Source organism: Denticeps clupeoides, chromosome 17, assembly GCF_900700375.1.
Source record: "Denticeps clupeoides chromosome 17, fDenClu1.1, whole genome shotgun sequence".
NCBI lineage: Eukaryota > Metazoa > Chordata > Actinopteri > Clupeiformes > Denticipitidae > Denticeps > Denticeps clupeoides.
The window spans coordinates 12,947,427-12,973,189 of NC_041723.1; the positions used below are offsets into that span (position 1 = coordinate 12,947,427).

Consider the following 25,763-nt stretch of genomic DNA (forward strand, 5'->3'; position numbering starts at 1 on the left):
TTCCTTCTTTCATTACAATTAATTTGTTCACATGCACAATTATGTATATTTTTACATTTCTCATCATTTTAATACTTGAAATGAAAAGACAAACTGCAGTCAGTGTGGTCAGCTTTACTGGAAGAAACAGAATTCTGGCTGGACACCAGCAAGTGTTTTTTGCATTACAGGCACATTAAAAGTATTCCCTTTTAGCACAATAAAATAAGGCATTTGGTTTCTTCTAACATCCAAAATACCATTTACTATACCGAAATACCAGGCATCAGATATTTACAATGAATAAAGTTGTGGTGGCAAGTACATTTTTATTATCTAAAAAGAAACCATCCCCTAATGAATATTTACATTTATATCATGTAATTATCCACATGAGATTGTGGATATTATGTGATAGTAACTTGTTAAATTTGACCTGAACTGCATTCACCAAACACCTTTTAAAACTGCCATAAAACACTTTTCATAACATATAAAATTAAAATGACAAAATTAGAGTAAACTGCATAGATTTCAAGACTCCCAAAGCATTATTATTTTTAGAAATTAAATTAATAATAATAATGAGAATGGCTTCATATTTCCATCCACAAGTCTTACAGACATACAAATGGGGAAAACCAAATAAAGAGTCGAGACCAATCCAGGCATAGTGTCTTAAGACAGCGGGGGGAAATACCTGGAAACAAGGCCGTCACATCCTGAAAATGTTGTTTATCTCTTCCCCCTTTATCTGGCAGTATGCCTCTTGTTCTTCAAGCTCAAATTAATTACAATATTTGCAGAGTAAAAGCAATAAATATAACTTCAATACATAAATGTTTAGAATGAACAACATGGGGATAAGTATCAGTGTATTGCACTTCTGCTTCTTAACATTTTTCCTGATCTCTGACACGTCAGAACATCTGGTCAAGATATCAAGTTCCCCAACTCAGCTCAGTCTGGGCCATTATTCAGCCTACAGAACAGTGCAGTCAGCAGACACAGCTTTAGCCCTCATATTGCTGAAGCTTGTGCAGCTCAGCATTCCTCCAGGGTCTTCTGGCAGTAGTAAAGCAGACAGTCGGGGAGACTGAGCAGAGGAGAGCGGAGCCACACAGCCAAGGAACCACCATGGATTCGACAATGAAGCAGGCAGGGAGAGTCTGGAAGAAGTCGACAGGCAACAATCCCCTCCGAACCTGGAAGGCAGGTCATATGAAAGTCATATGAAATACCTAATGCCTGATCTTTGCCATCTTTATGGTGTGCAGAGTGCTCTCTGACCTATAATATCCACTATGTGAAGCTGGAGCTGTTCTTTAAGGGCACTGAGAGTGGCTCTGAGAGGATCTCCTTCACCCTGGATGAGTTTAAGGTTCTGTCTGACATCTTGTGAGAAGGAAAGCCATAATTTACCATACTCTTCTGTAGATAAGGTCAAAGGTCTGTGGACACACACACACATATATAAATTTACAATCCCTGTTCAATAATGGGAGAAAAAAAAAAAAAAAAAAACACAACTTCTGACGCCTTCAACTGATTCAAGAATGTACCTTATGAAGTCTGTCAAAAAGAGCTTGTCTGTAAACTGCAGTGTCTGGGTGTGGCCAGGCACAGCTCTGTATGAGACACTTCCTGCCACGGTAACCTGGGTGTGGGGCTCCTCCATCAGCAGCGCATACCAACACACAGACATACTATGGGCAGGGAGATTCTCCAGAGCATTACCTCTCAGGCTGGCTACCTGTATAAGGGTTGAAAATGTTTCAAATATGCTTCCACAACATTTTACTCAATTTCCAAAATCTTTTCAAAGTACCTTAAGCTGTTTGCAGTCTAACTGCACTGACAGACCGTTTGTAGAGGACTGGCTGCAGTTAGACAGGATTATGACGAACAGTAAGGCATCGTCTCTGTAGGCGCGACAGGCGGAGAGGGACAGGCTGTGGTCTGAGGACAGGAGGCTGATGTCAGAGTGAGGCAGCTGGCTGAGCTCTGGGGGAAACTGAGACCGCAGGGAAGTCTGTGTGATCCCACTGCTCCCGGGTTGAACAAAGTCTCTGAGCTCAGTCTGGGGTGAGCAGGGCTGGACCAGCACCATGCCTGCATCCAGAAAAGGTGAAGTTTCTTTAGATGTCTCAGTGCCAATGGAGGCCACATCACTGTCTACTATTACAGGTAGAGGGTTTCCAAGCTCCTCCCCATCTTCTTCAGGAATGCCATTGGCTGTTTGGAAACTCTGTGTTACAGGCCCCTCATGTGTGCCATTGGACACTCCAATTTTTTGCGTGTTGAGAGAGTTCTGACTGTCTTCTAACAGGTTGTTGTGCAGGAAGTCACTGCAGGATGAGTGTGAAGAGCTGGAAGATCTTTCACTAACACCAGAAGATGTGGAGTCAGCAGCTCTCGTTTTCCTCCTGAATTGCTGAGATGTGGAGTCTGATTTCCCCATCTAACAAACCAAAATTGCAATAGATGAAACAACATACCATGCAGAAATAACATAATCAAACAGATTATGATCTCACCAAAAAAGTAGAGTTTTGTGATCCCAGTCCAACAAACAGTGAGGAGGCCAGTTTCTGCTTTTCCTGCTCTACCACCGTCAGATCACCATGCGTCTGTTGGCTCTCAGCGCCACCCTGCTGGGGGCTGAGTGGTAGTGCAGGGGTAGCGGCCTCCTCCACTTGAGCAGCCTCTTCAACTGCATCCTGTTGGTGCAGGTAGCCCTCCTTGCCCCACACCCTCTTCACCCCTTCCAGCTTCAGTGTGCTGCTCCTGAAAACCACAAAAAGAAAAAAAAAAAAAACATTATCCTCGCACCATATAAACCGCAGCACGTGGGACATGTTCACTAAAGTTATATCCACTAGTTTTCCCATCAGAATCCTTTAATTAAAGCACTGATAATCTATCTGCATATTTCACTTGAGGTCAACATCTGTTGGAGCGAATAGAAAAGAGGACAAGAGGAGGGATTCTAAACGATGTCTGGAAGGGGTATGGAAAGATAATATCAGTAAATTGTGCTATAAAAACATATTACGTCTCACAACCCAGAAAAATTATTTAAACGATGCTGAACTGAACCAAAGAGCTCCTTTCAATCTTTCAAAATTATGTTTAAATAAGCAGTGAGAGAGTGTGGTTGGGACTAAGTATTAGAGACTCACCCTGCTTTGAGTTCATTGCTGTTCCCTGAAAGGCTGGAGCTCATGGAGAGCAGCGTGGGAGACTGCCGATCTGTAATGCTGCAGGATGACAGGCTGACTGGGAGAGATATGCTGTACGGCTCAAGGGACAGCGCTGAGGGTACACAAGCATACATTTTAAAGCGATTACATTTGGAACAGAGTAAAAAAGGAGAAAGTTGTTTATGATTAAGTTCTCCCACCTTTCTCCTGCCTCAGTTCCTCCTGTCTCTGGTGGGGAGCTTTATAAGGTGCAGCTCCCTGGGACAAAGCCTCCGAAACAAAACTATCCAGGAAAGACAAAGACGAGTCTACCTGCACATGCCATAGATGAAAAAACTGTCAATGTCCACACATCACGTTTACATCTCTACTCCTAAAATGTATCTGAATGCATTTGTAATAAATTCCATACATTTTTCATTGCAAAGTAGAGGGCACTTTGCGCTCAGAGTCCAGTGAGGCATAATATTTTAAACTTTAATGTTAAGCAGAGCCTATGAATATCTCAGCTCTGTACCTCAAAGCTGTCCCAGGCTGCGCCATGTGGGAGCACCCTGGCATGGAGTTCTGGGTCCTGGCTGAGATGCAGCAGCTCCAGGGCTTGCTGGCGGAGAACAGTGTCCAGAGACGAGCTGTATCTCTCAGACACCTGCAGGGCCAGGGCTGCGGCCCCCGGTCCAGCACTCAGCTTGGCCATGGCCGACAGGATCCAGCTCCGGCTCTCAGAGGTCACATTTCTTTCATCAAGCAGCTTGGCCAAAAGCTTGGTGACCTTGCAGGGCTCAAGACCGTCCTTGAGGTAAGAGAACTCCCCTAAAGCCTGCGTGGGGTGACAAGTCATTATAGGGGAAATAAAAACATTCAGATGCACATTTTCAGTGATTCTGCAGATGTCCACAGTGGAAAAAAAAAAAAAGTTGGAAAAGCATGACGCACCCAGCTGATGACCTGCAGAAAGCGCTGTGGCAGGTGAGCTGTGTCACTCTCCAATAGAGTAAGATATGAATCCACAGCAAACACCCTGAGCTGCTGCTGCTCCTCCTCCTCACTTCCAAAACCTCAGAAAAAAACCCACATACAACATTTTAATCACTTAGGCTTTATTCAACATGCACTGATTTAACTTGGCTAAAGATTAAATAATGTTGACACAATATTGAGTTTGGTGAGAATATATGAGAATCATATTTTTAGTAGAACTGCTTACATCAAATACCATCGAAAAACAAATATTAGAGAGAATATGAAGGATGTGTCCTTATAGAAGGACAAAGTCTTGCAGGACAATTAAAAAAAAAAAAAAAAAAAAGTTACCTTGTGCTAATAGTCTGAGAAAATTGTTTGGGATGTCAGGATGCATGAGTTCTCCTCCAAGAGAGAACACAACATTCATTGTCTGAATGAACCATTCATTATTGGGAGAATATGTATCAGAGAGTAAAGGGAAACAGCCCACATACAGTAAGAACAGTATGTCAGGTTCCATAAAAACATTTCTCATTAGCAAAATTCAGAAAATAATACAACAAAAATTATAAAAAGGATATTTTTCTGCAAGTTCTGCAACTTTCCCCACCAAATCAATAATGGTGTAGTCATCGTTGCACAACTTAAGGAAGTCAAGCATCTTTTCAACGATCACTGCCACATTCTTCACATTTGTTATTCGGAAGAGCACCTCAAGTGTCTGGAGAATTATAAATAAATAAATATATTGCTGAAACCATCTTCTTTTCATTTAATGAAAACCAAAAAAAACAGTCTAGTTATTATGTGTTGTCTAACCTCTCTTTTAATGATTGAGTCAGAGTGGTCCAGGCATTCAATAATGGTCATCTGGTGCTGTAGAGCGAGGCTGGCGTCCTGCTGAACCACGTAGGTTAGGGCTTTCAATCCTATCAAGCACAAGGACTGGTAATATACAGATACAGTAATATACCATGGTTTGAGCTGGCAAAAGGTCTCACGATATTCTAAAATCCATTGATGTAATAGTAAATAGTAATAAAAATGTTTTTCATTTGGTAAGAGTCTTACCTAGATATTTGAGGTTGATCTTAGGAGAAACAACAAAATTTCCAATACATTTTGCTGCTTTCTCCAAAAGCTCTGACTTGGGATATATTGTATAGATGGCTTTCACACATTCATATAATATTGCTATGGGTGAAACAGAAAAGGTTGGAAACATCTTATAAAGTCAAATCCATGTAACATGACACACAAACACAAATTTGCCATCTTACCATAAGTTATATTGTGGTTCATTTCAGCTCGCCGTAAAGACTCATCCAGGACCTCGTACATCAGTTCACTCGTGCTATAAATTAAGATATCACCTCAGTTTGCTGCTCATATGTAAATAGCACAATATTGAAGGAAATAAATAAGGCCACTGAATACCTTTGGTCGTCCTTCCCAAGCAGGGAGAGTATCCTCAATAGCTGAATTTGCAGCCAGGGTGCTGGGACATTGTGGTAGTTAAAATCGACTGGAAGTTTCCCACCGACAACCTGCCTGAGAATGGCCACAAAACTCCCCGTCAAGTCCTTATAGCTGTCTGGATTCTCCTAAATTCAGAAACAGGTTTTAAAAAGGTAGGACCTTCCGAAAAAACTCGACACACTTAGAAGAGCTTTTAGTTTAGAAGGATCTTGTGATCCAACACCTTAATCAGCTGTAGATAGATGTGTAATGAGGCAGTCATAACTCCAGGGTCTTTGTCACACAGTGCCTTCCTGAACTTGCTGTGGATGTGCTGAACCTGATTGGGAGCGATCAGGTAAAATTTGTGCAGCGCCAGAACAGCTTTCCGTCGTATTATTTCCCTGTAAATAAGAAATAGGTCCATTAAGAGCATTTTAAAAAAATTCAAGATTGGTTCAGAAATCTTACTTTGGGTTTGTCAGTTTCTCTTCAACCAATGGCAAAATAGCAGGTATCATGTCTTTGGGAAACAACTGGCTAACAACAGTTAAAGCCATACAGACTTCAATGAGGTTTGTGCTCTGAAGGTCCTAGAACCAAAACATAGATTTCATTGATTAATTAAGAAACCCACTGACACTGGCTTTATATTCAATTTAAATATACAAACCTTCAACACTGTGTTAACAAGGAGTAGCAGCAGATCGTGACTTTCATTGAGGAACAAGGACACTGCAAGGTAACCTTAAAATATACATTGATCTCTGAGTCAGTATTAGAAAATTAAACGTGTGTGTGTGACATAAAATCTAACATAAAATCTATGTACACTTAATTCCTAAAACTTGTTTATCATTCGTATCATCTACTGTTGTTTTAACCTCATTATTGAAATGAGATCTTTTTAATGCAATGGTACATACCTACTCTCTTCTCAATTGCACTCCCCTGCTGGGCCAGTTTGATGGCATGGATGTAACTGAAACTCGCCTCATATCCCAGCATCTCACAGTAAATGGCTCTCACCATAATCTCCTTCATCTGTCTCTGTTCAAATACCACATGAAATTACATGAATGCGTGTTTGTGAAAATATGAATGATTAAGCACGAGACTACAGTCTCTGCAAAGCCTCTGTTGCACATGGTTGTGATGCATAATAACACATGATTAAACCTGACATTCAGCATACATGCTCAAATGAGGACTCACCATAGACGTGTTAGGAGATGAGACTTGTTCTTTGATCGCTGCCAGTTCGCGATTAATGAGCTTCTCCTCCTCCTAATGCCATTAAAAAAATACACACTAAACCCAAACCTGGTGACGTCATCGCCGTTCACGCTGATGGTTGTGCAAAGGTTACATACGTGTTTGGACGTCAGCTCGGTGATGCTTCTGATGAGGCCTCCTAATTTGGAGGTGGAGGAAAGTTTCCCAGCTCCTGACTGCGAGTCCAGGGACAGCAGACTCGGCAGAGCTGTGAGAGTTTTCTCCACCACATCACTCATGGCAGCTCCCGGTGCACAAACCGCGGGGAACGTTCGGAGCGGGGAACGGCCTGCCAGCGACTCACCACGCCGGCTCGGTGACGCGACAAAGCCGCAGACAGCCGGAGCCCCAAACAAAAATGATGTTTACGCCGCCGGCGCCGCTCTCCGCCATACTTGCGCGTCGACCTGAGACGTCACTTCCGTCTTTCTTCGGCCCCTTCTATGAATAAGTCAGCGAGGAGGCGCTTACTGCCACCTGCTGGCCAACGGCGGCTTTACTTCAAATTAAATGAACGATTCTGCGAGCTGTTCACTGATGCCCTGTTTTAATAGCAATTGGCCTGAGATGGGGATTATGCTGCAGTACAATTACAGGGACCCCGATATTCCATGTCTGACAGGGCACGTTGAGGTGGACAAAAGTTGAAGTTACAGTTCTCTTGATTTGCCCTTTTGGCTTCCATGACTAAAGGACTTGTGCAGCTGTACCGCATGAACACAGCGAGAAGTCTGTGCTGAAGTGACATCCAGGTGCTTTTAATGAAAGTGGCATCTTCCCCCCATGGTCCTCTGGTCACCCCACCCACAGTGGAATTACTACTACCGTCTGTACAGAGCGGGGTGACAGAGAACGGTCTGGAGCATCTGTCTTACGGTTCCATGATTGGACACACCATAGTTTATTCACTTTACTCGCTTAAATTACAATACAACAAATATTATTACATTGGTTTGACAAACATGTCACACACACTCACACAAAGATTCACTGCTTGATATGACATGATGTTGCATATTTGATCAAGTAGATTAGAGTCTGTTTTGGGCATTTAAAAAAAATTGTCCTTAACTCATAAACTGGCAAACATTGATTTAAAGTACTGTTTTTTTTTCTTTGTTTAAAGGATATGAAGCAACACATTCCTCCTGATATTTTTTTTATAGAGTATATTGGAAAGAAAAAAAACAACTTAAAAATTATGATAATCGTTTTGTGTATATCAAAATTCACCTGTCGACTGGAATGTTGCGGGCAAGATGTACATGAACCATTTCAGCCATGTAATAAATACAGTGTAGTTTAGTGTTGTAGTATTGTACTGTACTGCATTTACTGTGTAGTTGTATTCGTAGTACTCCCTACCATGCACTAATATGTACTGTACAGTCTGGTTCAGTTCCGTACGACTCAGTACCTCTTAGTGCTTCTATCTTATAGTCTATAGTCCTCTATAGTGTCCACATGAGCAGTATATCTGTCTCTATTAGCCGGTGGAGCTCCTTCCAGTCACATGCACTACAGCTATACAGCAGCTAACACGGAATCCGAAACCGTCTGCGTGTCCCTTCCTCATCTTCAGGCCCAGATCTAGAAGATATGCACAACAGGGGATATTCGTCAGGCATCGTCTTATCATAGCTCGGCACTGTCAGATCTCCGACCGGCCGTGCGTTCCAGTCTCTCACCCGAAGAGTGTGGTCCCAGGATCCTGAGCAGAAAGCCGTCCCGTCCGGGGACACGCGCAGGGTGCTGACGCGGTTCTCGTGGCCAAACAGAATGGACACTCGAGTCCCCTTCAGAACATCCCAAACATTAATAGTGTAGTCGTTGTAGCCTCCAAAAAGCAGCCGGCCTGAAGGTTCATAAAGGCAGGGATGTCAGGTTCGAAGCAACACGCGTGCTTATTAATATGAACGTTATAAATATTTAAGATTATTAGCTTTAAATCATTTTTCACAAGACACTTACCACTGAGGGAGAAGTCAACACTGGAAGCCCCAAATATGATACTTTCTTTGGAGTAAATAGCAACTTCCCTGTCTGCCCTCAAATCGTAGAGCCGGCACTAAAACACAAGAGAACCGGTGTCGATTGTAAAGGTATTGAAAGCGCATGCTCTCTGCTGCACTGCTCAGTACATGGGCTTTACTGGGCTTGATGCAAATGAAGAACTTGAATAAACCTTTCGCTCTCCAATCGCATAACTGCACAAAACATAATCAGGGCGGCATTTCCAGAGTGCAGTATAATCCTATGCAGAGGTGGACAGTAACGTAGACAGCAGACAGCAGATTTACTTGTACTTTTGTAGATTGTTCCTTTGACTTCACTGTATTTCTATCGAGGGTCTCGTTACTTTAACTTCTGAAATTGGATGTTTTTGTGATAGGCGTGGCGCCCAGGAATAAACCAGTAGGGTAACGTCACCTCTGACATAATCTCCAATCATAAAATGAAGTCCAGCACTGCTACTGCATTTTTGCGACGCGAGACAATGGACAATGATTCATTGGCGCCATTTTAGCACCCTTGGCCATATCTTGAGTAAATGCTTACATTTTCTGAAAGATTTAAAGATTAATTTAGTCTTTGTGCGTGCTGTGTCTGCCTAAAACCAACTATATAACAGCCTTCAGAAACTCACCCTCCAACCTGCACAAACATATTACGGTATGTAAACCTTTTATTATCTACAAGAGAAAGTTGTCCAAGCTTTCAGATAGAAATCACATTATGGCTGTGAAATGACTGGCCACCCACTGTCCTTTACAAAGTTAGCGTGTAACAATGCAGCTACGTGGACACGACTATGAAGTTACGTCTATATAATACGTGTAAATAGTTGACAAAGAGCGGTCACATTAGACTACTTTTGGTGCACCTGTGATGTACAGTACAGGCCAAAAGTTTGGACACACCTTCTCATTCAATGTGTTTTCTTTATTTTCATGACCATTTACGTTGGTAGATTCTCACTGAAGGCACCAAAACTATGAATGAACACATGTGGAGTTATGTACTTAACAAAAATGGTAAAATAACTGAAAACATGTTTTATATTCTAGTTTCTTTGCTCTGATTACTGCTTTGCACACTCTTGGCATTCTCTCGATGAGCTTCAAGAGGTCGTCACCTGAAATGGTTCTCCAACAGTCTTGAAGGAGTTCCCAGAGGTGTTTAGCACTTGTTGGCCCCTTTGCCTTCACTCTGCGGTCCAGCTCACCCTAAACCATCTGGATTGGGTTCAGGTCCGGTGACTGTGGAGGCCAGGTCTCCACTTTTTGTTAAGTACATAACTCCACATGTGTTCATTCATAGTTCTGATGCCTTCAGTGAGAATCTACCAACGTAAATGGTCATGAAAATAAAGAAAAAAGCTTGAATGAGAAGGTGTGTCCAAACTTTTGGCCCGTACTGTATATACTTGGTACCTCGTGTCAGAACACCTACCATGCTGTTTCATGGGGGTGTGTAGTGGTGCTATTAAAAATAAACAGATTGCTTCTTTGTCAACTTGATTTCATAACTGTTTATAAAAGTCAGTACTTTCGTACTTTGACTTAAGTAAAAATCTTACTGCACGGCTTTTTGTGTGTAGTGGAGTAACATTTCACCACTGGTATCTATGCGTACTTTGTCCACCTCTGATCCAACGTTTGGCTTGTTACATGTCCCACATCGAATCATTTGTGACAATATGCAGTGAAATCAAAAACGAGTGCTTACAGTGGCGTCATCGGATCCTGAGGCAAACGCGTCTCCACTGGGATAGTACCTGATTAAAAAAAAGATTTCATTCATTCATCCTGGTAAGAAAAGGAGGCAGATGCTGCGAAGCGTTTGCTGAAGTGCTCACCTGACACTATTGATGTCCGATTCGTGTGTTTCGAACGACTGAACGCACTGTCCAGACCGCATGTCCCAGACGTTGGCCTTTTTGTCACAGCCCTGTCGATGACAAACAATCCCAGCGGGCATACCTGGGCGTGAGTACGGGCGGCATCAAGTGAGCGAAAGCAACCAAAGGCGCCCTCAGCTCTTCCTCACCCCTGAGACGAACGTGTTGCCAGTTTCTGAGGGCGCCAGGTCCAGGCAGAGCACGTCAGCGGCGTGCCCGTGGAAACTCTGCAGCAGCTGCCCGCTCTCCACGTCCCACAGCGCGCACGTCCCGTCGCCGCTTGAGGTCAAGATCTGACACGGACAAGTTTTCCTCCGATTAACCGGTTCTTGTGACAGAAACGCTTTAACCAGGCAGACAGGCAATAATAGGCAGAAGAAAGAAATACCCGGAGACAACTACAGCGGCTACGTCGAATGACAACCACATCACACCACATCTTCTCTCACCTGCATGTCTGAATTCGTGAAGCTGCATGCCGACAAGTAGTTGGTGTGCATGGCTACGGACTTCTTCTTGGCCGCCAGGTTCTCGTTTTTCTCCAGGGACAGAGGGTAAACGGAGCACTTGTTGTCCAGGCCACTGTAAAGACGGAGTTTTTTTTTTTTTTTTAGATGTTTCCGAGATGTTACAGAAGCTCGTGAGGGATTAACGGAGGGCGGGACTCACCCGCAAGCTACAGCGCACCCAGAGGGGGCGTAGGCACAGGCCATCACCCACGTGCAGGGCATGGTCACGGCATGCTCCTACACAACAGACATAATACATCCTGGGGTCAGACATGCCCGTTTATTACAAAGCCGAAGGCCTTCTACACTCTGATGTGACCTACCTTGTTGGTGGTAAAGGCGTCCCAAACAATCACTTTTCCATCCTGCATGACCAAAAAAATAGCAAAAATGTTTAAAAAATGGATAATAGAATAGATGAATCCATCTTCTCCAACAGGAGAGCAGCAGAAACTGACCTGGGAAGAGCTGACAATCCTCCTCTTGTCTTTGCACCAGTCCATGCACAGGACCTTGTTCCCGTGGCCCTTCAGGGTCCTCCTGGTCTTCATGACGAACTGGCCCAGCGCCTCCACCTTCTCAGCGACCTGATGCACTGTTGAGGAAGGAAGCCGCAGTTACCGGCCGCTCTGAGCCTAATGGCCAGGGCGAATGGGGCCTAATGGCCGGGTCGCAGAGGCAATTATCAACGCCGACGGCAGGAAGTTCCTCGCTCGGAGCGACCGCCATTCGCCAGCGGCCTGCCTGTGAATGTGGAGGAACTGAAGTGGAACAAATAGGATCGGGGAAAATATTTATTCATCAGGGTACCTCAACATAGCAACTCGGCATAAAAAAAAACAACCAAAAAAATAAACCCCACTGCGGACTAACATGACTGGTTACGACCTGGATGTTAAATTCAAAGTATTTCAATGTTAATCAAACATTTCTGTTCACGCGTTTTCCACAGCAGGACATGCTGCTCTCCAGGTAAACAGAGGAGCCTTCACGTTCCCTGAAAGCGCCATGTCCTCCCTCCCTTCCTCCCTTCCTCCCTCCGCACTCACGCTCGACGTCGTGCAGCTTCGCCCTCTCCTCCTCCAGCTTCATCTTCAGGTTCTCCGACTCCGTCTTCAGCGTCGCCAGCGCCTCGGCGGGCTGCAGCTCCTGCGCAGCCATGTTGGTTTTTCTTCTTCTTCTTCTTCTCCTCCTCCTCTCTGTCCGTGCGGCCCGGCGGACGGATGCTGGCGCGTTGCTTCTGCCCTCCGCCCGGGTCTCACAGCTGATGCAGCTGCCGTGACGTCACACCGAGGAGGAGGAGGAGGAGGAGGATGCTCCGTCTGTCCTGTATCCGTGAGCTCGTCTCGTTAATGCGCTAAATCCCTCTTACGCGGGAAAAAAACACCACTGTTATGATGGACAATGGCGCCGGACGTTAAATAACGAGGAAATCCTGCCGTGGCCTTAAAAAAAAGGATTCGTCCCGCCCCACTGTCACGACTGCGGTCCTTTTATAACAAATCTCAGCGCATCTAAGGTCAGAAATAGCGTCCTGTAACCGATCTCATTGTTATTGAACAGTTTGGTTTTGATTCGTCAATCCTGTCTTCAGGACAAAATATAATATTTAATTTCGATGTTCAAAATGGGAGGAGCCATGGCGTTGATTGACAGCTCTGCTCCCCTCCGGTTGACCTCTAATTAAAACCGGCATACAGGCTGGAAAAATGATGTAATGAGGCTTGATTATTTTATTAATCTGTAAAATCCTAATTTGCAGCATTCTTACAGGATTTTGTAAACAGCTTGTGACAATACATTTTTAAAAACATCTTGACCTAGGGCTTCATGTTATGAATTTGATTAAATTGTAGGTCTTTACAACATAATAATATCCTGATGGCATAAAACAATAAATACATTAGTGAAGACGTCATTAAAACAATTTGTTACGTTAAAATCATAGCACATCCTTATATTTCATTGTAAATCAGTCCTCTTGGCTAAAAATGATTTTAAGAGAAGTCTGGAATACTGGACACTCTGTGTCTCTCAGATCCGGGTGACGAAAGGTAGTCTGAGGCTGGCAGGAACCTGGAGCAGCTCCAAGGCCTGGTTCGAGGGGTTGAAGGGGAATGTGACCTGGAAGCGATACTCTGTGTCAGCCATGAGCTGGGATGACCCCTCACGGTCCTGGAGCAAAGCCTGGATTGCACAAAAGAAGAATTCCCAACTCAGGTGCTTCTACATTTCATTTTTTAAGCTGAAATGTAGGGTTTTTCTGATCCCTCACCTGAACCTTTCGGACAAATGATGGTGCCACTCGCTTCTCAAAATCATCAATTGGCGTGTACGAGTTTAATATCTTCACAATCTAAGAGACACGTTTATTTTCAGATTGCTGAAAAACAAATCCAGACTGTCTAGACATTGCTGTGTCACTGCACCTGAACAGGCGAAAGCTCCGTGCACTTGTCCTTTATCTCCATGGCATCCTCATCTGTTGTTTTGTTGACCTGGAGAAGCCAGGCTGCTTGAGTCAGGGGCTTGAGTGTGTCCATAGCACTCGAGCCCTGAAGGCCTTGCTCCTTCAGCCACTCCTCAAGGTAACTGATATTACACCTGCACAACACACACACGTTTGTCTATTCCTTCCTTTGCTGTGTGTCTGTAGTTATGCTTTTGTTGATATGCACGCGCTCACCTGATCTGCATGCCCTTCCTGCAGGAGCACGTGTCTTTGCGCAGCAGGATGCTGTTGAGGGTGACGGCCCCCACCAGGTAGAACTGCTGCCTGATGACCTGCCTGATCAGCTCTGGGTCCATGCCATGTTGACTCATGGTGCTATGGAAGCCAGTTAGCTGCTCAGTGATGGAGGAGATGGTGTAGACCTCCATGTCTTCATAGACGCTGTTGGAGCGCTTACGGAATCCTGTTGGTTTCATACTGGAGATGCCTTGTAGGCTTTCATGTTCAAGTATTCCAGGAACTGGACGGTAAAAATAGGCATAATGTCATCCTATGCTCATACAATGAAATTGCACTGGAATGTAACTCCTAATGCAATATTTTGAATTATAATATATTTCTCTGAAAAAAGTGCATTGTGTGGTTACAAACAAAACCAAGCAACTAGTTTATGGTAAAGTATATATTTTGTGTAAAAAAACAAAAAACAATTGCAATAACCCGTAAAAAATTAATTTAACAAAACCAACCAAAATTCACTCAGTACATACCAATCATGGGGGTGAAATTCTTTTCCAGACAAGTTATAAACTGATTATAAATTTTAATGGCGAGGTCACTGAAGATCTGCCTGTGTTCTGACAGGTCAAAGTTCTGCAAACAGTTTTTGTTCTGACGGGGCGAGTTGTGCTTCATGAACTCCTGGATGGGAAATAATTCAGAGCTGGTACTGATACATTCACAAAAAAGACAAAACAGAAACGGAAAAAGGAAATGCAATCAGACCTCCTCTCCACTGTACTGTTTCAGGCAGTTCAACAAGTGATGTGTGTTGGATAGCCAGAAGGACAGCACCTCAAAATCCTCCTGATGGTTCTTTAATATAAGCAGACAGCACAGACCCATGTATAATAATATATCTGATGCAATTTGCAGTCCAAATTAAATATAATAAAAATGATATTCATTCTCTCACCATGATGACCTTTTTGACACCAGCTATAATGCCGTGCATGAGGGACTTGAGTTTGACCTCGTCGTTGAGGTAGTCAGCATGACGGATGCACATGAAGAGCAGATATGCAGCCAAGCCGGGAATCATGTTTACCACAACCCCTCTAGGCTTCATATCTACAAGTGGGCATAAAATGGAGAAGGTTCCACACCAGAATCTTATGGGCATTTCTATTTGAAGTAATCACATGATAACTAGTTTTATTGTTGTCATTATTTGTTTGGAATACTATAAAATAAGAAATGTATTTTGATGTGCTTATATAGAATGTATGACCTCAAAAAGGAATAAAAAAACAGCACATTTTCAGATACCCATAATGATGTTCTGAATGAGCCTGGATTCATCCTCTCGCTTGTACTCCAACATGCCAAGGTAATCTTTCGGAATAGCGGGAGCTGCGTTTTGACTGGCTATATAATATAAAAGAATGAAAAATAAATTTATTACAAAATAATAAACATCAAAAACATGTATCGCTCAAGGCACTAAAATCTTGTACCTTTCTCTGGTGCTTGAAGGGCTTTGATCTGGCTTTGCAGTTTCTTGATCAACCTTTCTTTCATATCAAGCTGCTCTTCAAAGTCCTAGAGTTATAAAAACATTAATGGTTATGTATTAAACTAGATGTATCATGTACAATGCTTATATTTAGATTTTTACCATGTTCTCAGCTGTGAGTCGAGAGGCTTCTTGTCTCAATTTGCTTTTGGCTTCGCCCTCAGCCTGATTCTGTTTCTTCAGCTGCTGATGTTCTTCCTCCAATTCCTCCAGTTTCCTCAGTAACTCGTCCTTCTGCCTACTGTTGTCATCCTTCTGCTGCTCTAACAACCTACAGCAATTAAATACAAACACAGATTAGTTATCAGACAAATAAAACAGACACTGTAACGTATAATTTACATTTACGCCATTTTTCAGACGCCCTTATCCAGAGCGACTTACAATCAGTAGTTACAGGGACAGTCCCCTCTGGAGACACTCAGGGTTAAGTGTCTTGCTCAGGGACACAATGGTAGTAAGTGGGGTTTGAACCTGGGTCTTCTGGTTCACCCACTAGGCTACTACCACCCTCTGTGCTCACAGTTACATATCTCACCTTCGATGGCAGATTTCCTCTTCCAGATTGCTTTGAAGTTTACTTGAGATGGCTTCCATTTGTTCTTTAAAATGAAAGGCAATGTTAATAGGCTACAGTAGTGTGTGCATGACATAATGCGATCAGACAAATACTACTTTATTTACCCTTCACTTCAATGGCCTGCTCCTGATGTTGGACCTCCAGCTCCTGCTTCAGTCTCTGCAGTTCGGAGATCTGCTGTTTCAACTCAGGGATCACCTGCACAGGATCAGTTTTGATTTACAGAAAAGACTGTCAAATTAGCCATCACTGGTAGATTAAAAAAAAAAAAAACTATAGAGAGACACTTAATTGAGAAATGTAAGATTGCACACTGCACTGATATTATTAAACATGAATAAAATGTACATAATTCAATACCATGTTCTCAGCAGTCAGTCTGGCAACCTCAATGCGGATGCCATCAGTGATATTGCTCTTCTCCTGGAAGAGTTTCTGCAGCTGCTCATTCTCATTCTGCAGATGGTCCATCTTAAAGGTCTTTGCCTCCAGCTGGCTATTATAATGGTCCTTCTGCTCACGCAGGTGAGCTTCCATAACTCTAAAAGAGCAAGGGAGCAGATACCATTTAATAGTAACAGAACTTAGGCCCAGTGGTGTACTGCATGACAAGGAATCAGACCTGGTAGCTTTTTGGAGTCCATCAAAAGCAGACAGCAAACTTCCATCGGTGTCATTGTTTTCTGGAGACTCTGCCAATCTGTAAAAATGACATAAAGGGGAAAAAGTGAAGTGATTGTAATTGTGAAACACAGCACAGCACATGGTGACACCATCAAATGAGTCCTCTGCATTTAACCCACCACCCATAGTGAACAGTGGGCAGCCATGAAAGGCACCCGGGGAGCAGTGTGTGGGGAAAGTACTTTGCTCAGTGGCACCATGGTGTCACCTTGGCAGCTCGGGATTCGAACCAGCAACCTTCCGATTACATACCCTGAAAGAATCTCCTCTTCAATCTGGTCACCAAGGAGTTGTCTTGTTAGGGTACCTATCTTAACTTCATGGGAAACAAATGTCATTTACAATTCAGAAATAATGTTGTGCATTACCACTATACCATGGCATTAAAACAGAAAGAACTGTATTTTTTACATATCTAGTGAATTTTATTTCTTTCAACATGTTTAGCAAATAAATCCAGAAGAACACAGGAAACAAACCTTTGGCCTGATGTGTTTGCTCCCTTATCTTTCTGTCTTGCTCATCCTTCTGTGTGGTGATGATATGGAGATCTTTCCTCAACTCAGGTATAACCTTTAAAAAACAAATATGATGTTATATTAAAAACCATGAACAATGTACAAATATAAAAGATGAGAAATGGACAAAACATAGTCTAATGTAAAATTGAAAGTCCTTACCTTCACATGCTTAGTGAGCTGAGTGACCTGTTCCTGGAGGTCACTCTTAACCTGACTCTCCTCCTCTATCTGTGTATGGAGTCTAATCTTGTCCTCTCTCAGCCTCTTGTTCTCCTCTTTCAGTGCCTCAATCTCTTTGTCAAGGTCCTCCTTATGGATTTCCAAATTATTCTCTGCAACCCTATCCAGGTAGGAATTAAAAAAAGAACGAAACTCTAACTGGGCAATATTCTGTCGAAAAATGTGAAAATACTAAACACAAGTGCCTTACTTTCTTAACCTTGCTTCTCTTTCCAAATCATCTTGCAATTTTCTCCTGATTTCATCAAAATTGTCTAGAAATATGGTGCAATGTGTTAATGCACTGTAAAGTAGATATATGCAACAGGTTATAAATATTAAAAGCACCTTTCAGCTCATTAGCAGAGTCAATGACTTTCTTCTCCATGGTGTTCTTCTCCTGAAGCAGGGCCTCAATCCGAGCCCGAAGCTCAGAGATAACCTGATGAAGACGCATTAGAGGCATGTGCTTATTCTACTGCATGGCGGGAGAGTAAAATTGTAAGCCACGGAAAGTTCTATTTGCCAAGAACACTGACCGCTTCCGACTTTTGCTTATTTAATTTCTCTTGCTTCTCCAAGGAGTCCTTCTCACTTGCTGATTTGCTGAGTTCCTGCTCCAGAGTATGCACCCTTTCCTGCCCCTGAGCATGGGCATTGGCCAGGCCAGTCAGCCTCTCCATCAGACCTCGGTTCTCTTTACCCTATGAAATGGGCAAAACAGTAACAATGGTATTGTCAGTTTACCTTGGAATTATTTGTTTAACACTTTCCGTGTTCTCACCTGCTCCTCCACCTTCTTCCTCAGCTGCTGAACTCTGTAGGACAGTTGGACGTTGAGCACCAGTCTGCGCATGGCTGAGAAACGACGCCTTACCAGCCACGCCCGGGCGTACTTCTGTAAAATCAGAGCTTTACGCTCTGCTACCAGCTGTGGAATCATGGCAAGGAAATCATAAATTACCAATGTTTCTGTATGCAATATAACATCTGAAAAAGAGAGGTACTAAGATTTGAACATGTAAACATAAATGTGCATATCAAAATGCATCACAATTTCCTTTCCTGGCTGGATCAAGGGCATGTGGAACTCTGATCATCAGACAACTTTTTTTTTCTGCAATATTGTATTGTTACAGAAAACCAAATTGGCCTAGGTGCTCTGTGCATGCTTTGCAATTGTATCTCTGGACTCATGCAACTAATTTGCCAAAGTGTGCTGTCCAATTCAGTGTTATGAGGTAATGGATCAGCTGAAAAAATTGGAAATTGCCACCTCTCAGGCATACATCAGTCGATTTCCATCCGATTATGTCACACTGGGACAAGGACAGAAGTAAACTGCATGTGTAAAAGCACTGAACATAAACCTTATGATTACAAAATTACCGAAATCTTTCCATCACACCTTTTTGTAACGCTTCCGAGCAATCCACCCTCTGATGAAAGCCTGGATGGTCACCGTGGCAACCAAGACCAGCTGATAGATCCGCCGTACCAGGAAACCACGGCAGTGCCTTTGTATGACCACAGCTGCCCAAGCCTGTTTCAGAGCTGCAGCCGTTATCATTTGCCTGGACAGTTGACAAAACAGAATCACACACGTCCATTCAGTCCATCTTGAACACTGTAATCACCACCCGTTTTAAGCATTTGTCATTGATCGCACCGGATTTGCCTCTTGCCCCGGACATATTGCTGTATGGTGATGGCCGCCTCTCTCATGAGCAGGAACTTTCGTCTCTGGCTCCAGCCCCGTACATGTTTCTGGATGGTGACACAAGCGCCCCTCAGCTTGTCCAAACGCAGTTTCTCCAGGTATGCAACCTGTCCCGCCCGGAAGAAGATCTTGGTCCGCCCAAACTTGTACTGGTTCAAGTCCTGAAATGAAGACATAGAAACATAAACAAAGGCTGCACATCCTGCAATGATGCTAAGACACACAAATGACACCAGGGAGGAGTGTTTGTCTGGGGTTAAAGGTAAATGGAAGTGGAAGGAAAAGTATCCTGTGGGATTTCTTACTGGAATCAGCCTCTGCAGCACTGTCCTGCACGTCTGCTTTTTATCATTGATCCCAAGTTCTGACAGTGCCATCAGAATACTGTAGCGACTGTAGAACTCAATGTATGTCCACCTGGACAGCAAAATGATGTTCACTTGAATATACAAAATGTACAGTAATGATTTTACTTTCAGCAACTTTCTCCTTCTGCTTCATTGCAAACCTCGAAGGGTAGCTCTGGGCACTGATGCGAATGGTCTCCAAGACTCCACAAGCCCTGAGTTGCTGCACCACACGCTTTGAGTCATACCTGATGATAACAAAAGGTCCTCACTACCACAGTCACAAAAGTTCAGGCGAAGCATGAGGTTTTAAATGCTTGTAGAAAAATAAGCTGTGTGTACAATAATGAAGCTGAAAGAGGTGCTGAGAAGCATGAGATGTACCTCTTTGGTACCCGTTTAAACTGAACAAATCTGAATGAATAATGTGCACATACTCAAATGGCAGCTTCTCCTCATTGGGCTTTATGCAACGGACATAGTGAGGCGTTGTGGCATTGAGGGTCTCCATCAGCAGATACAGCGAACTGCGAAACTGTGCCAAATAAAACGATGACAGGTATATTTCTGTGTCTCCATGTGTGTCCAAAGTCTATTTACCCAGTACAGTCATCGTCTTTAAACCAACACAGTACACACGCGGCTATCACAGGAATGCCATTTGGGTTTCATGGTTTCTATATAAACAGAAGCAAAACAAACGAAGGCATTTCTGGAGCCACCTTATCTCCAACTGTGGTTCTCAACTGCTTGCTGGCAGGTTTAACTCCTGGTCTTGCAGGCCTCACTTTGATGCCTTTGGTTGCAGGTATTTGCTCCTCTTCTTGGAAAAACTCTGCCAGTAGATGAAACTAATAATGTAGAATGAGATATACACGTATATCTGGGACATACACAACCTTGAAAGTCGGACATTCTAATCAAGCAGGCATTTGAGTATACCTTACTGGCCCTCAAAATGTCCACAAGCTCTTCATAGAGTGTGTCTCGGTTTTTCTCCAGAAATCCCTTACACTGATATTCCACCTGAGAGAAAACGGAATGACAAGGTTTGCTATTCCAGTCTGTTGGTTTTCACCTGTGAGAGTTACATTTTCTTCTTACTTTGTCAGCAAAGTGCTGAATCACAAAGGCCTCACTGGAGAGTCTTGGCTTTTCAAACATAGGATTCTCTCCCAGGTAATTATACAGCTTCTGCAGCCAGTTGTGATCTGTTCCCTGGGGGAACTACGATAAATAATTGGGGGGGGGGGAAACAAAATTTGTCTGAAATTTCAACTCATACAATGATATTAAATGTTTCATTTAAATAACTTATTGTAGCATTGTTTGAAAAAAAAAAATCGATCTGTACCAGGCACTCCTCATCCAGCAGGTCCAGAACACCCATTTTAGCTTCAATGAGATCAATGACTGGTTGGTTGTCATAAAAATCAATTAGTGTCCACGGTATGTCTTCTTTCATGTACTCCTCCTGCTCCAGTTTGAAGACATGCTGGACATGCAAATATTTCCACACATTCAGTACTCTAATCCTTTAATGCCAAAGATATCAGCACCCTTCACTAGCTCAACTGTATTATGTTTCTGCATGTAATGTGTGTCCAAATACTGTTAAGGAATCAAGACAAGGCCTATGCTGAAAATGGTGCTGACAATGGACATTGTCATGGCAACCATGGTAAAAACTGAGGTAATGAAATACTGCATGCTATATTGGTGAGGTGACCTACCAGATTGAACTGCTGCTGCAGTTTCTCATTGGCATAGTTGATGCAGAACTGCTCAAAACTATTCACATCAAATGTTTCAAAGCTGGAGGAAGCAGTGAATACTGAGTGAAATGATATGATAGAATGAAAATTGAGTTTTAAAAAAAGTTTTGCATTCTTACCCATATATGTCTAGAACTCCAATAAAGGAATGCTGCTTCCCTGGGACCTTCAGCGCTGTATTGATCCTCTGAATGACACAGTTGAAAAGGTGGGCATAGATGTGCTTGGCCAAAGCATCACGGGCATTAACAGCCCTCTCCTTCGGCACAGGCTTAACCACCGTCTCTGCCACAAGGACGATCTGGCGGTGGCATAACCAGCGGCAAACGCTCTCAGCGTTAATGCTCAGCAGCTCACAGAGCACAGAAAGATGAGGATCACTGGACTGACAGAAAGTGCAGGGGAACACATGTAAGACACAAAGGACTAAGTGTTTTATTCATTATACGTCCACCCACGTTATTTAAATTGAATTCTAATAGTTTCATAGTTTATTTAATGGTCAAAATATTGAAACACTGGTTTCCAGTACAGATATGTCAACGTTTTGGTTGAGCACATAAAAAATCTGTGTGTAAGAAACTGTGGGTTTTATAGCAGAAAACAAAGGCAAGAACTGAAGGCAATTCGACCTTTAACTGGCAGTGGCCTTAAAACACATCCTCTATTAATTTGTAGTAAATTGAAGATTGAAGCAAGCTGTGTTCGGTGAATTCTAAACAGTGTGTAAAATTTTGCACATGTACGTTGATAGCACAACTTACACTGACTGAACATTTTTCTGGGTTTAGAGTTTTGATGGTCACGTTGCCCAGATGGAGAATGGCTGCCAACACCTTAAACACATCGAACTGAAAATCCTCCTTCAATCCTGCAGATGCACAGAAACATGGCATCAAGTGGGAGTTGAATGATGATGATGTGACGGGCTGTGTGTAGGACACCCCTGCATGCTGCATCCACTGACCCAACTTTATAAAAGTCTTGCGGGTCTCTGCCATGTCCGCTCGGTCATCCACACCCTCAATTTCGATGCCTCCACCCATGCCGGCATAGTGAAATTTATCAGCACTCACTACACAGGACAAAGCAGGTCAGATACCAACTGGAGATTTCTACATTTAATTTTAGCACGTACAATGATTCAAACACATGCGACAGTCTCCGCACACCACTCCTCACACACAATACACTCACCTAGTCTCAAGGCCTTAAATTCAGGCAGGTCTGCACAGGCACACATCTGGTAGAATATGTGATAATTTCTCTCATTCTCTGCCTAAAGAAGCACACAAATATTCAAGCCTGTTCAAATATAAGAAGAGCTACTCTTTATTATTCAGTAACTACAATTAATTAAAGTAATACAAATTAATACTTGGAATGGATATCTGGACCCATTGCAAAGTGAAGTGATTGTCATTGTGAAACACTTCAGCACACGGTGACACAGCGAAATGCTTTTAACCGTCACCCTTGGTGAGCAGTGGGCAGCCATGACAGGCACCCGGGGAGCAGTGTGTGGGGACGGTGCTTTGCTCAGTGGCACTTCAGTGGCACCCTTGGCAGATTCGAACCCGTGAGCTTCCAATTACAGGTCCGCTTCCTTACCCGCTAGGCCACCACTGGCCCAAACTGCCATGACAGGGCCCTGTAGTCTAAAGTAAGACCTGAAATGTCTGCTGCACCTGAAAAACAACTCTAGATTTCTCCAGAAGATACGTCCTCATGTTTGCTCCAATGATCTGGTATCTTCTGTCAAAGCTGATCTCTGTGTACTTCCCAAAACGACTGCTGTTGTCATTCCTGGTGGTTTTTGCATTACCAATTGCCTGAAAATGCAACAGATTAATCTATTTACAATAAAATTATATAACATGCCGTTTTAATATATATATATATATAAGAAAAAAGAAAAAAAACTAAACCAGAAAAAACAACAAAAATCACTTTCTAATGACAATGGATAAACAAAAAAGCACCTCTGTTATTGGATTAGAAGCCAAAACTTTATCTTCCACTCGTGTTTTGCTGCCCGATTTGCTGACCATGGCGAAGTACCTCATTGTGTACCGAGCAGATACAGTCTTCCCAGCTCCCGATTCACCGCTCACAATTATGGACTGATTCTTGTTGTTCCTGCATAAGAGCGAGTCAAACGTGCCATTCTGTGCCACTGTCGTGCAGTGCACAGTGAGTAGTAATTTCACGGTTTTGTTGTTACCTAGCCATCTGCTTGTAAGCCTCCTCAGCCACAGCATATATGTGGGGATCCAGATCGCCCATATTCTGACCAGAATAAGCATGGATTACCGCATCCCCATAGATAGGGAGCTGTTTATATGGGTTAACCGCAACCAGGATGATTCCTGGACGAAGAAAAAGAATTAGACACAAACACCAAAGTCGGGATAAGAGCAGCACAGTGACATGATGACGTACCACAGTATGTGTAGATGATTTTTGATTCCACAAAGCGCACTCTGAGGTTGTGCAGGACGGCCGGCTCGTGGAGGTAGCTGAGGGCAGTGAGGTCGTTCTCCCCGACCAGGATGTCAGGGTTCCTGAGGGGAGGTAGCTGGGCACTCCCAGAATCCAGAGGGTAATGGAGCTCCTGCAAAACGAACAAAAACGAACGTCTCTGTAATAAACGGCATGTTATATAATTTTATTGTAAAAAGTTGAAAGTGTTCATGCCATCGGGGCTAGTGCTACTGAAGGGTCCGTGCAAAACTTTTACAGATAAGGAGATTCATCCAATTATCCCCATAAGATAGACAAATGGATCAGGCTTCGTAAAAACATAGCACATGGCTTGTTTTTAGGTAAATGGATTTCGTCTGTTTTATGCACATTTCTACTCCCTTCTACTTAGACTAACCAGTAACTCTCTTATAGTCTAATTTATGCAAGAAATACAAACTACAATTATTGTATTCATGGTCCTAGTGAACCAGAACAGACTACCTCATTGATTGATTGGATTTAAAACACCCCTGCATATTCCACATCTGCACTTGATCTTAATTCAATTAGGCAAACAGTTTAATTAAATCATTATATTGGCAACTTTATATACAGTACAGGCCCAAATTTTGGAGACACCTTCTCATTCATTGTGTTTTCTTTATTTTCATGACCATTTACATTGGTAGATTCTGACTGAAGGCATCAGAACTATGAATGAACACATGTGGAGTTATGTACTTAACAAAAAGTGGAGACCTGGCCTCCACAGTCACCGGACCTGAACCCAATCAAGATGGTTTGGGGTGAGCTGGACCACAGAGTGAAGGCAAAGGGGCCCAACAAGTGCTAAACACCTCTGGGAACTCCTTCAAGACTGTTGGAAAAGCATTTCAGGTGACGACCTCTTGAAGCTCATGAGAGAATGTCAAGAGTGTGCAAAGCAGTAATCAGAGCAAAGAAACTAGAATAGAAAACATGTTTTCAGTTATTTTACCTTTTTTTGTTAAGTACATAACTCCACATGTGTTCATTCATAGTTTTGATGCCTTCAGTGAGAATCTACCATGTAAATGGTCCTGGAAATAAAGAAAACACATTGAATGAGAAGCTGTCTACATACTTTTGGCCTGTACTGCATATGAAAAGACTGCTCTGACTTACCGAGCCATCTTCGCGCTGTAACTCTAAGATCTTGTCTCCAGGTGAGAAGTTTTTTAAAATCTCTGCAGACTGCCACACGTTCTCGGGGTCCGGGATCCACACTCTGTTATACTGTGAACGTTTGATGAACGTTTTAATAAACGCATGAAAAACAGAACGACCTCCGTCACGGTAACATATGTTGCAGAAAGACGACAGATTGTCAGTACGGCTACGGGCGTAACTCTATTATCCAGGTTAGTCGGTGAGGAAAACGTTGTTCGTAACTCAAAAAGTAGTTTTTTTTTCCCTAAAGAGAGTTTAAAAGGAGCCGCTTTCGTTTTCCGCCGGACCTGGGTGTACAGCTCGCTCAGCGCCATGGTTCCGACCCGCCGAAGGAAGCCGCCGAGCGCCTCAGCTCTCCCGCCTCCCGACCACCGGCCTCCCGCCCGAAGGAGAAGCGCTTTCGCCGCCGCCGGCGCACCTGCCGCCCGGACTTTGTCTCCGCGACGTCCCGTGACGGCGGCCTGACCCGAGTGGGTGTGTTCGTGTGAACAAGGATCAAGGAAACAAAAGGAGCAGGATCCTCCGTCCCAGCCAGTCCTGCGGCCTTCGGCGGCGCTTTCTGCCGCGGGAGGAGCGCCGGTCTGCGACAATAAAGCGACTAATAAAAACGCAACTTTTCTTTCCGTGGTATAAAAACTATTTTGCCTCTCTGGGACTCATTACATGGAGGAAAGATATTTTTTAAAAGCCCGAAACAAGCGTTT

The 25,763-nt window shown here is 43.3% G+C and overlaps 3 protein-coding genes and 1 long non-coding RNA gene across 5 annotated transcripts; 1 reads left to right on the forward strand and 3 right to left on the reverse strand.

The window, feature by feature from the left end:
* Window positions 1–94: 94 nt before the first annotated feature.
* ap4e1 (adaptor related protein complex 4 subunit epsilon 1) lies at window positions 95–7,289 on the reverse strand. Its single transcript, XM_028957816.1, has 21 exons — window positions 6,980–7,289; window positions 6,822–6,893; window positions 6,533–6,656; window positions 6,280–6,353; window positions 6,078–6,199; window positions 5,851–6,010; window positions 5,586–5,752; window positions 5,429–5,502; window positions 5,220–5,342; window positions 4,968–5,077; window positions 4,730–4,869; window positions 4,497–4,609; window positions 4,119–4,240; window positions 3,700–4,002; window positions 3,383–3,494; window positions 3,162–3,294; window positions 2,517–2,766; window positions 1,808–2,440; window positions 1,542–1,732; window positions 1,270–1,430; window positions 95–1,184 (listed from the first exon to the last, which is right to left on the reverse strand). The coding sequence occupies exons 1-21, from the start codon at window positions 7,118–7,120 to the stop codon at window positions 1,024–1,026; spliced, it is 3,486 nt and encodes a 1,161-aa protein (XP_028813649.1). The 5' UTR covers window positions 7,121–7,289; the 3' UTR covers window positions 95–1,023.
* Window positions 7,290–7,752: 463 nt separating this feature from the next.
* On the reverse strand, window positions 7,753–12,904 carry gnb5a (guanine nucleotide binding protein (G protein), beta 5a). The gene is made up of 11 exons (XM_028957819.1): window positions 12,341–12,904; window positions 11,750–11,886; window positions 11,615–11,656; window positions 11,452–11,528; window positions 11,232–11,364; window positions 10,932–11,075; window positions 10,741–10,832; window positions 10,611–10,659; window positions 8,853–8,949; window positions 8,570–8,736; window positions 7,753–8,471 (listed from the first exon to the last, which is right to left on the reverse strand). The coding sequence occupies exons 1-11, from the start codon at window positions 12,450–12,452 to the stop codon at window positions 8,460–8,462; spliced, it is 1,062 nt and encodes a 353-aa protein (XP_028813652.1). The 5' UTR covers window positions 12,453–12,904; the 3' UTR covers window positions 7,753–8,459.
* Window positions 12,245–13,998, forward strand: LOC114766711 (uncharacterized). The gene is made up of 3 exons (XR_003742849.1): window positions 12,245–12,810; window positions 13,330–13,511; window positions 13,671–13,998. It is a non-coding gene; the product is annotated as an uncharacterized LOC114766711 (long non-coding RNA).
* myo5c (myosin VC) lies at window positions 13,016–25,524 on the reverse strand. Of its 2 annotated transcripts, XM_028957815.1 has the most exons (41): window positions 25,347–25,524; window positions 25,015–25,125; window positions 23,827–23,998; window positions 23,609–23,753; window positions 23,367–23,523; window positions 23,073–23,216; window positions 22,582–22,663; window positions 22,352–22,459; window positions 22,149–22,255; window positions 21,504–21,769; window positions 21,343–21,424; window positions 20,964–21,104; window positions 20,714–20,836; window positions 20,552–20,635; window positions 20,332–20,460; window positions 20,047–20,144; window positions 19,771–19,857; window positions 19,568–19,679; window positions 19,212–19,423; window positions 18,951–19,116; window positions 18,327–18,473; window positions 18,082–18,246; window positions 17,891–17,984; window positions 17,754–17,817; window positions 17,483–17,663; window positions 17,282–17,375; window positions 17,055–17,118; window positions 16,741–16,818; window positions 16,479–16,659; window positions 16,223–16,316; window positions 16,077–16,140; window positions 15,641–15,809; window positions 15,480–15,564; window positions 15,292–15,390; window positions 14,939–15,093; window positions 14,749–14,838; window positions 14,514–14,664; window positions 13,978–14,263; window positions 13,721–13,895; window positions 13,567–13,647; window positions 13,016–13,478 (listed from the first exon to the last, which is right to left on the reverse strand). In XM_028957815.1, exons 1-41 carry the CDS (start codon window positions 25,371–25,373, stop codon window positions 13,326–13,328), a joined length of 5,223 nt encoding a protein of 1,740 aa, XP_028813648.1. In that variant the 5' UTR covers window positions 25,374–25,524; the 3' UTR covers window positions 13,016–13,325. The 2 variants fall into 2 exon arrangements, with proteins under 2 accessions (XP_028813648.1, XP_028813646.1); XM_028957813.1 differs by having other exon boundaries at window positions 16,479–16,818.
* Window positions 25,525–25,763: the final 239 nt, after the last annotated feature.